General features: G+C 39.8%; 1 protein-coding gene across 1 annotated transcript in view; it reads right to left on the bottom strand.

The window, feature by feature from the left end:
* Positions 1 to 7,830: 7,830 nt before the first annotated feature.
* The window catches only part of Rab39b (RAB39B, member RAS oncogene family), a 7,280-nt gene continuing 3,496 nt past the window's right edge, over positions 7,831 to 11,614 (bottom strand). Inside the window, exon 2 of the mRNA XM_013035328.1 lies at positions 7,831 to 10,738. Within this exon, the coding sequence (XP_012890782.1) occupies positions 10,312 to 10,738 (427 nt within the window). The 3' untranslated portion in view covers positions 7,831 to 10,311. The remainder of the gene's footprint in view (positions 10,739 to 11,614) is intronic.

The raw sequence follows: 11,614 nt of genomic DNA, 5'->3' as shown, positions 1-11,614 counted from the left end.
GAACCCAGTGCCTCATGCATTCAAGGCAAACACTCTACCACTGAGCTACCTTCCCAGCCCCTAGAAATTTTAAGTGCTTAAAAAGTGGCATCTGAGTGAGCATAGGAGGCCCTGAGTTCAATCGCCAGTAACCACATACACAAAAAAACACACACAAATTTTAAGGCAGATGCTGCTGGTAGCTCTTGCTTGTAATCCTACCTTCTTAAGGGGCCAAAACCATGGTTCAAAGTGACCCTGGGCAGAAAAGCTTATGAGAGTCAAATACTGGACTCAAAATACTGAACTGGAGGTATGGCCAGTACAGGCATATATGTGCATGGGTACATGAGCACACAGATGAAAGAAAAAAAGTGATATGTCTCAATATTGTACTTTTTCTCTTGTATTAATTATTGGTGACTTCAGTATTCATGTGCATTCTTCAAACAGCTTGGCCTCTCCTTGCAGTAATGTCCTCTTTTCCCTATCCCTTAACCACTTATTCCCACGTCACATCTGAGATCTTGTCACTAGCAATCACTGCAGCTCCTTCCTGATATCAGCCTCAGTCCACTTTACTTTCTGACCATCACCTCTTCCCTTTGCAGGGTTTTATTTCTCCATATGTCCGCACTTCCGTAGTTCAACTGGTCACTTCCTTGCAGTGTTCTGAATACCCTTGTCCCCATTCAGATTTAGTGTGCTGACTTTACAAAATCACTACCTATGCTCAGTACAATTCCTAGTCAGATTAATGTGGTTAAAATACTCCCACTGCAACTGGATGGTGATGCTGTGCAGTCATCGATTCAATCCCCTTGTAGGCAGTGATATTTTGTACCCTCTTCCCTGGCCCTAAAGTCTGCTCCTCCTGTTCTTGCTTCTTAGTTTACAATGGGATTGAAGCCACTGGAAGAATCTATGCATTCCATCAATAACTACCAACCATGTGATAAAGAGCATTCATAGTATCCAATATCATCATAATAGAAGCTGTGTTTGGTTCAGGAGGTTTTTATTTATTTTTATTATTTTTGCCAGGCCTGGGGCTTGAACTCAGGGCCTGAGCACTGTCCCTGAGCTGTTTTTGCTTCCAGCTTTTTTTGTTTATGTGGTACTGAGAACACAGGGCTTCATGCATGCTAGGCAAGCATTCTGTCACTAAGCCACATTCACAGCCAGAATTTTTATTTTTTTATTGTTATTAATAGTTGTAGAGAGGGTTACAGTTCCTGAAGTCAGGTTATAGGTACAGTGCTTCTTGGTCCCTTGTGCTCCCCCATTTCCCCCCTCCTGTTCTTACCTACGAGATACATAGTTCATTTTTTATATAGTGTACATTGAATACAATGGTTGCATTTGCTCACCCTTTCTCCATTCCTGTGTCAGGAGCATTTTTAGGCAAGGTAAAACCTCACCTCAGCTGTTTGGCTGGCAGCAGGAACTCCTGCAGCTCAACTCTGTACTTGTTCCACAGACTCTACTCCATCTTCCTCATCTCAGCTCCCAGCTGTCCTAACCAAAGCATTATTTCCAGAGCAATATGTGTTGTACTTCTAACATTCCCTGATGAAACCTTCTTTCAGCTAACTTCTGGCCTGGACAGTTTTTTTTTTCATTTTCTTTTTTTTTTAATTGTGAAAATACTGTACAGAGGGGTTACAATTACATGGGCAAGATAATGAGTACATTTCTTATCAAGCATTATAGCCTCCTCCTTTGCTCCTTTGTTTTCCCATCCCTTCCCATCCTCCCCCTGCTCCCCCAATCCTCCCGCCTCCCCCCCGCCCATGCACCAAAGTTGTAAAGTTCATTTTTGACATAACAACTTGTACATCTCATTGTTGTAATGGGTCCACCTGTATCCCTATTTAAACAATTTGTTTTTCCCCTCCCCCTCCACAAATTATACTGACATGAAAAACAGTGAAAGCAGGGGTTATACTGTGGGGGAGGGCCATACAAAGCAACAAAGAAATAATCTTATAAATGTGTTAGAAACAATCGCATGAAAGAAAAAAATTTGAATACATATCTTAGGGTTCATTTCCCTAACATCACCTTATCTGACCTTTTCTGCTTGACTCAGACATATACTAGATATTGCAAGTAAGGGATACCATGGGACATATGTTTCTTTGGGTGGCCTGGACAGTTATTCCTGGTACCAATGACATTTTTTTTGAATGTTCTGCTGTGAAGTTGTATCGGTTTTAAATTACATGTGCAAACCTGTTTTCCCTTAGGCCTTGTTATTGTTTGTGTTATTAATTTTCTTTTCTTTTCTTTCTTTTTTTTTTTGGTCCGGTCGTGGGCCTGAACTCTGGGCCTGGGCGCTGTCCCTCAGCTCTTCAGCTCGAGGCTAGTGCTCTACCACTTGAGCCACTTCTGGCTTTTTTCTTTTTGCTTATGTGGTGCTGAGGAATCGAACCCAGGGCCTCAGGCATGCAAGGCAAGGGCTCTACCACTGAGCCACATTCCCAGCCCCTGTGTTATTAATTTTCTATGAGTTTATGTTACAAAATAACATAAGGCATGTGTCTTGAACAAACAAAACCCCCAGAAATTTATTACTTCATGATTTTGTAGGTTCAAAGCCCAAGATCAAGTGTTGGCCGTGTTGTGCTCCCTTTGAAGGTGCTGGGGAAGACCAGTTCCCTGTTCTCTGGTAGTTCATTGGGCTGTGACAGTGTGACTAATGGAGTTCTCCCTGTATGTATATGTCATCTTTACATTTTCTCCTTTTATAAAGGCACAGTGTAGTGCTGCTGCAAGTTCTCAGCTCCAGGTACATGAGAACGTGATTTGGGACAAGTGAAAGGAAAGGGAAGACATAGTAAGGATGGTGGTCATGCTTTATTCAAAACTGTCCACTGACTGAGCAGTGACACAGATTAACAGACTTCATCTTGTCCTCCAGTGGTGCATGTTTATAATATCACTAGACAAATGCATCTGGATACAATATACCTCAAGATTACCTAAGGTATCACATATGTACATAATTCAAGGTTACATGAATATGCTGAATCACAATCTTATAAAAGTGCAGCGTCAGGATACTTCAGAATTTAGGATGAGGGATCCTAAATAGCTCCATTTTCCTACACATACCAATCATGCTAGATTTGAAGTACCACCCTGATCCCATGGGAGCTCAACTAATTACATCAGCCACGAGGCTGTTTCCAAAGAAGATCAGATTTACTACTACTGGGGGATTAGGTCCTTGACATAACTTTTTAGGGGAATTTAATTCACATCAAAACAGATATGGTACAATTTTGCAGAATAAAATTTTTAGGAACACATGCATTACATTATATATGGCAGAGCAATGTGTACTTCCCCTCCTGTTTGTATGATGACTGTCTCTTCAAGTCTTAGAAGAATGATTCTCTCCTGAGTCCTCAGTCATTCTCCACGGACTCTTTTTTACCTTAAAAATATTCTCTCACCAGGCGCCATTGGCTTACGCCTGTAATTCTATCTATTCAGGAGGCTGAGATCTGAGGATTGTGGTTCAAAGCCAGCTAGGATGGGAAAGTCCGTGAGACTTATTTCTAATTAACCAGAAAACCGGAAGTGGTGCTGTTGCTCAAGTGGCAGAGCGCTAGCCTTGAGCTGAAGAGCTGAGGGATAGTGCCTGGGCCCAGAGTTCAAGCCTCATAACCGACCAAAAAAAAAAAAAAAGATCTCTTCTGACATCCTGTCATGTTGTACTATTCTTTTCCCTTGTATTTAGTCAGATTTTAAATGTTAATACTCTGGTCCAAGTCTTCAGACTTACATATTGTAAGGACCAATGGACAGACTTCATTTTATGTTAGATTTGATCATTTCATCAGTAGCATTTGACATAACTGGTTGCTTTCTCATTTGTGTGGAGCTTGAACTCAGGGCTGTCCTTGGGTTTTTGCTCAAGGCTAGCAGTCTACCACTTGAGCCACAGCTCTACTTCCAGCTTTTTGGTGGTTAATTGGAGATAAGAGTTTCACACACTTTATTGTCCAGGATGGCTTCAAACTGTGATCCTCAGATCTCATCCTCCTCAATAGCTAGGATTACAAGTGTGAGCCACCTGCGCCTGGCCACCCTTGGTTTTTGTGTTTTTGAAACATAGTGTCTCTATGTAGCTTAGACTGCCCCAGTATTGTGTACATAATATTATTTATGAAAAATTAATTTAGGTGCAAATATACCAGATACTTAATATTTTGTGAGTATTTTGACTAAGGGCACACACACACACACACACACACACACACACATTTCATCCTTACAACAACCCTTTGGGTTAGATACTCTCCAATTTTATATCTGTGTAAAAAAGGACTCATAGGCACTGAATCTATAAAATTACCTGTATAGTCAGAATTTGAACCTGTGTGTATCTTACTCCAAGATTCATATCCTTTTTTTTTTTTTTTGTCCGGTCGTGGGGCCTGAACTCTGGGCTTGGGCATTGTCCCTCAGCTCTTCAGCTCAAGGCTAGCGCTCTACCACTTGAGCCACAGCGCCACTTCCGGCTTTTTATCTTTTTGCTTATGTGGTGCTGAGGAATCGAACCCAGGACCTCAGGCATGCAAGGCAAGTGCTCTACCACTGAGCCAACTTCCCAGCCCCGATTCATATCCTTTTTATCTGTGCTGGTACTGGGACTTCAACTTGGGACCTGGGCACTGTTCATAAACTTTTTTCGCATAAGGCTGGTACTCTATCACTTGAGCCACACCTTCTCCACTTCTGGCTTTTTGCTGGTTAATTGAAGATAAAAGAATCTTACAGATTTGCCTGCCCAGAGTAGTTTCAAATTGTGATTCTCAGATCTCAGCCTCCTGAATATGTTGGATTACAATCACAAGTCACCAGTGCCTGGCAAGATTTATACTCTTACTCATTCTGTTAAACAACCTTTTGGTCAGGTGCCGGTGGCTTGTAATCCTAACTACTCAGGAAGCTGAGATCTCAGGATCACAGTTTGAATCCAGCCTGGGCAGGAAAGTCTGTGAGACTCATCTCCAATTAACTACTCAGAAAAAGCCAGAAGTGGTGCTGTGGCTGTAGTGGTAGAGCACTAGCCTTGAGCACAAACAGGCTCAGGGATAGCACCCAGGCCCTGAGTTCAAGCCCTAGGACTGGCAAGAATAAAACAACTTGAAAAGTAGGTCCTAAAAACATTTTCTTTAGGAACTGGTAGTTGAATGGAGTTGACCACAAGAGCCAGAAGAAAGAAAGGTGACAAAAATAAAGTCCTAGGCTTGCATAGAAGCCTAAATGGGCAGTGGTTGATTACATAATGACCCTAAAGAAGTTTAAAACAAGGTCTCTCTCTCTCTCTCTCTCATAGAAACAAGCAACTTTTGTAATCAGAGGATTCCAGACACTTATAACAATTAGTAGTACTTCAGGATAGTCATGTGTATATTTTACTGAATTGAAAAATCAAACTATTGGATTAAAGTAAGACAGAAAATCATTCATTTAAATGTTTAAGTTATTTAAGGCCATGTGTATTCTGTAGATTGGAGTAATAACTGAACAAGATGAGTAAGATGTATACTTTTGAAAAACTCAAAATTAGAAATTAGACCAGATTATTCAGGGCCTTATAGTCATGTTAAGAAATGTAAGAGTCATTTGAATTTCGTTCAAACTGTGATGGAAAGCCATGGGTAGAATTTATGAAGGGTGGAAGTGGTGCTGTGGCTCAAGTGGTAGAGCGCTAGCCTTGAGCTGAAGAGCTCAGGGACAGCGCCCAGGCCCCAGAGTTCAGGTCCCATGACCGACAAAACAAAAAGAGTGATGACTTTACCTGGCATGTTGTGAAAGGATCCTTCTAGCTGTTATGTTGGGGATTTTTCATGAATGTAGGGATGAGCAGAAGCAGGAGGTGGGTTAGTAAGATATTGAAGTAGTTTGGATAAGAATTGAAAGTACTTGGGCAAAGATGATAGCAATGAAGATGGAGAAAATTGTAGACAGGTTTTGAAGATAGAGTTAATGAACAGTTCTCGATGAATTTGGTATGAAGAATAAGGGGGAGTAAGGAATTAGGCATAATTTCAAAGTTTCTGTTAAAGCAAGCCTGTGGATGTTGGAAGAAATAACTAGAGAGGAAGAGTGGAGTGGAGGGAGTACATTTGATAGCTTTTAATTTTGGTATTGAAAATTTTAAGTTTGAATTGTTTATGGTTGTGTGTTGTAGACAATTGGTTGTATTGGTATTATGCTCAGAAGAGTGGGCTGGAGTCCTTGCAGTAACTGAGTCATGGTTTAGATGAGATTGTTTGGGCAAGGGGAAATGCAGGAGAGCAAATGATGGAGTTCCATAGACAGAACCAAGAGCACCAACTTCCTGTGAGGCTTAGTGACAGAAATTGTCCACCAGTAAATCTGAACTTACTGCCACATTGTGATACTACTGCTCTACTCTCCTAAGTTTCTTTCCCTTTTTTGTGTGCTGCAAATTTAGCTGTTTCTCAGTAAAGACTAAAGAATAATACTCTATATTAATCTGTCAGTAATGACTTCTGGGGCCATTTCTTTCCTAGGATCTAGAAGCTGCTCATGAAATTTGAAGGTGTTTGCACCAGAACTTAATGGATGTGAGGAAGCCATCCATGCAGCTATCCCAGGAAAGAAGTATAGACAGCAGGAAGAGCAAGTATCAAGGCCCCAGAGGTGGGAACATGCTTGATATATTTGAAAAACAAGAAAGGAGACTATAGCTGGAATAAAATGAACAAGTTGTTAGCAGTAAGAAATGAAGTTACACACCGTTATATGTTACAGACTGTGATAGACAATTTGCTCAAGGAAAGTTAGAATGAACTTGTGACTTTAAATGAGCATCATTATTCCACAATACTGTGAAATTCGGGAAATTATGTAATCACTTAATCACAATTTAAAAAAAAAAGAACCTCGGGGAAGGTAGGGAGGGAAGGGATGGTAGGGGGAAAACAATGGAGGGGGTAACAATGCTCAATAGGAAATGTACTTATTACCTTGCTCATGTAACTGTAACCCTCTGTATAGTATCTTTACAATAAAAAAATATTTTTTGAAAAAAAAAAGAAATGAAGTTACAGAGGTTATGAAATGAAGCAGGGTTCTTCGTTCCACTAGAAGGAGTTTGTGTTTTAGCCTGGGTAAAATGGGTAACTACTGAAGAATTATGAGTAGGCAATTGCTTATAACTAATGCCCTATTGAGTCTTTCAGGCTGCTGGAGAACAGACTGTGGTAGGGAGGTACATTAAGAGTGGCTGCAGGGACCTTAGCTATCAAAATAACCCCGTAACAAGTGATAGGTAGCTAACACTGGTGTGTTAACAGTGAGAATGTGGAAAAATCAGATTTTGGTTATACTTTTAAGGTGACTTCTGCATAAATTCAGATTATATGTGGACTACAAAAGGATGAAGTCAAGGATGAAGAGTGCAAGTGTTTTGGCAGGAATATATAGAATGACAAAGCTGAGATTTACTGGGAGAAGTGGGCTATAAGCGGAACACATTGGAGAGAAAGATTGGGAATTTGATCTGGGACATGTTAAATTGTGACACTTAAATGGATACCTGGCACCTGTGGGTCACATAGCTACTTGGTAGCCTGAGATGGGGAGGATTGCAATTCCAGACCAGCCTTGGCAGAAAAGTCTTTAGGAGTCCATAATCAATAGAAGCTGGATATGGCAGCAAATACCTGTCATCTTAGCTGTGGCAGGAAACCTAAAATAGGTGGATTAATGAATGTCCAGGTACAAGCCTGAGCAAGAAGTAAGCACCCATCTCAAAAATAACCGGAGCAAGATTCTGAAAAGAGCTACAACACACACTGAGTATCACAGTCCACATAATCAACCATTTTACTAAATACAAGCATATTTTCATTCACATACAGCTAAATAAAGAATTTTCACATTTCATTACAGTGCATGACAATGAGGAAAAGTATATAGTACAGTTTGTTCTGGAAGATAAGACAATCTAATCCAACATGCAGTTGTGGTCTTTGTTACAAGTTAATCTTTTCTTTACCTATGTAGTAAAATAACTTCTAAGTTTTATCCTTAGTATTATATTAACATCTGATTTTTTCACACTTATTTTCTAAAACTCAATGCAGTGACATCACTGAATTCTACTAAAATGACTTTTAAAATTTGTAGAATTTATTCAAATAATTAAGTTCAGCCACCTCTGCTGTATCTATGCTGAATAGCTTTAAACCTGCTTTAAAAATGCCAGAAATAGGAAAGTATATAATGTATTTTAATCAAGAAAACTATAGAGATTTTGTTTCTGTCCTTTTATTTTTTTGAATGGATAAGAATCTAGCCAACTTTCATTTAAGTACTAATCCTGCTTTGAGAATCTTCTACACATAAGTATACTAGTTGAAAGTTTGTGTTGACTCAATTAACCATTTTTTATACTTATTTTCTATAAACAAGAAGCTGGCATTTTAATTATTTCACCCAAGCCAGGTTGTGGGAAGTGGATATAGAGAAAGTGATCAGCTCATTTGTAGTTGCTGATGTAAATTGGTCCAAGGTGGTTTGCTTATCCAATCTGGGACACAAATGGCGAAATGATCTTTCATATTTTTGTTATTTTGCTTTCTTATTCTGGCTGAAGCAGATTCAGTCACATTAATGCACGTTATTACAAAGCAATGTGTCAGTTTTTAGGTTTTCCTACCACAATGGATATGAGAAACCTGACTAAATCAGAGTATTTTCTTACTGTGAAAAGTATGGCTTTGGCTAGCTGAACTGGCTACCGTCCGAAAAATTAGTTTTAAGCATCACTCTCTTCAAGAAGATAACAGAACCTTTGAGCCAGTCATTCCAATTTTCTTTTACTTGGTTAGCTGCCTGTTCACCTGAGAATTAAGAGCTGACTCTCTAGGGTAGACAGGAACCCAGTGTTTGGTACATGGCAGACAAGTGGCCAAGGTCATTGTGGTGTGAGTATTTTATCCCCATTGTTATATTTAGCTCCTTTCAATAAAATGCCCATTGTGTTTCAGTGATAAGAACTCTTAGAGCTCACACGATTTGAATGTGTTTTTAGTTGTGTGATGAATCACCTGTGTGAAGCTCTGTTGTCATTAATACCTGAATAAGTTTTACCTTTGATTCATCCCCAAGTTTCTTCAGGATTATAGTGGACTTCTGATCCATAAGGAAAACATATCCTAGCATGTAAAGAACATTTATTCATGGGCATGTGTCTTCCAATGCTAACAAATTAATAATTTACTGATCTGACAGCATGATGACAGTGACAAGAACTCAGAATCAGGCAGGAACCCTTGACAACTTGGCCAAGTGAGTGTCCTGGCTTTTAGCTTACTATTCTGTAAAATGGAGAAAAAAACATCACAGGCCTATTAAATATGATCAAATAAGTAGAGCAAGCAAGTGGGATGTGTTTTTAAGGGTCACAGTGCCTCCTGTTGGGCAACCAATCGGTACAGGACAGCTGAGCAAGGGTTTTTCAAAGGGCTGTGAAAACAATCCCGATGTTGTTATTGTCAAGGAGCAGGCATGGTGCTTACTTCCAGATTGCAGAGAAACCCCAGGAAGAGTCAAAGGGGAAGGGGTTTGGCATTGGGGTTACACTGTTTCTTTCTTCTATTTCTATGGTAATTTGCATGAGATAATTTCTTTCTTGCAGCTGGTAGCTCTGTCATAACAGTGTATATCTTTTCGAATGTGGTAACTGTGAATCGCCTCCCTTTTTCACATTTAGATCATTTTGACTAGAATACCAGACCTTGAAAGGGCTTTAGCATTTACTAAAGGGGCTGATCATGCCCCTTGTTTACAGGTGAGCTGTTAGAAGCCAAACATTTTACTTGGGATATTCTCATTAAATATGTTGACCTCATATTCTTTTTAGTTATGGTAGTTATCCCCCTTTACACATTTCTCTATGTTCATGACCCGTGAGTGATCTGAAATATCAAGGAACAGTTGTTCTGTCTGTAGGTATGTTTTCCTGGAACCTAGCTTCTCAAACTCCAGACCCTTAACATGTAGTCCACAAAGGGCACATGTAGCAGCCACTGCCAAGCCTGGGCCACAAAAGTGTGTGGCCTAGCTCATGCTAGCAATTCAGTCCCCCAGTCACAGTACCCAGTCTCCCCCATCCACCTGTACCTGAGCCTGTCAGAGCCAGCCCCCCACCCCCACCCCAGGAAGGAGACTCACTTGGTATTCAATGGTTGAGTTCTCTTCAGTCACATAAGGATTCTATTTATTTTGATAACTTTTAAGTTTAAATGGGAGAGCATGTTTTCAAAATAAAAGGGCTGACTAGCACAAACATCTCCTCTCTGATTTGACAACCTCTTCTGAAGAGTGAACCACATTTGGTACGAATCCACTCTTCACGCCTTCCCAACCCTCCTGGATTGTAATCTCCCCCCTTTTAACCAGCTCATATATGTCTCTTGTCAGATCTGTGAAGGCTTTCTCCACATTAATGGCATCCCGGGCTGACGTCTCAATGTACTTCATGCCATATGCAGCAGCCAGTTTCTCGGCCTCGTGGCGAGTCACTTGCCTCTGTGTATCCAGGTCACACTTGTGACCCACCAGAACAAATACAATTTGGTAGGGCTGAACATGTACTTTGGTCTCTTCTAACCACTCATGGACATTCTGGAAGGACCTGCGGTTGGTAATGTCAAATAAGAGAAGACCACCTACTGAGTTCCTGTAGTAGGCGCGAGTGATGGATCTAAAACACAAGAAAAAAGTAAAGAATAAAGGTCATGCCAAAACTTCTGTGCACCAATGATTCCAGTGTATTCTAGAGTTCTTGATTACCGATACACTCCTTGAGGAAAACTTTTTCTTTTCTTTTTAAACAAGATAATACACATGCCATTCAATAATAATGAGGACATATGAGCTTTCCATTGGGTAAAATTTCCAGACAGCATTTTCTAGAAATGAATGCTTATGAACTTTCAGGCATTTTCCTTTTATTCAGCCTTGGACAGTGATCCTGGGAGATGACTGTGTTCTGTTTCCTGCTTTAAGGCAGAATCAGAACTTACTCTTCCATTCCCAAAACTAGACAACTGACAGGATTCCTCTTCTGCAAAATAACATACCTAAGTCACAAGGGTTATCATGAAGGAAAATGAAATAGTCAGTGCTAAACCTGTTCCATGACACAGAAAATTAATTACAAATGCTAGTAATTGAAACACTATTTCAGAAATAAAAATGAATTTGATAGTTAGTAGAAATTATTTATACCTATATAGGTATCATGCAACATACTCTTTTTTGTTTTCTCTCATTATCCATTTCTTTGTTTCTATTTATTATCTAACAATGGTTCTTTATCTTTTCATGGGAGAAAAACACTTTTTTGTCTTTATATACACAGACACTCATCGTGTGTGTGTGTGTGTGTGTGTGTGTGTGTATGTGGGTACTGTACTTCTCAAATAGAAGAAACTTCACCTATCAACTTCCTGACTTGACAAGCTTCACTATGTATGCTATGGTACTTTGCTTAGAGTATAAGAGCTTATTACAGGTATACAACTATTTGCCTCTGTAAACATTTGCTTTTAGACTATTCTATTTTTTTTTTTTTTTT

This window comes from Dipodomys ordii, unplaced genomic scaffold (assembly GCF_000151885.1).
Source record: "Dipodomys ordii isolate 6190 unplaced genomic scaffold, Dord_2.0 Scaffold209, whole genome shotgun sequence".
Lineage (NCBI taxonomy): Eukaryota > Metazoa > Chordata > Mammalia > Rodentia > Heteromyidae > Dipodomys > Dipodomys ordii.
Note: the sequence above shows the minus strand (reverse complement) of the source record. Positions and strands in the feature narration are given on the sequence as shown.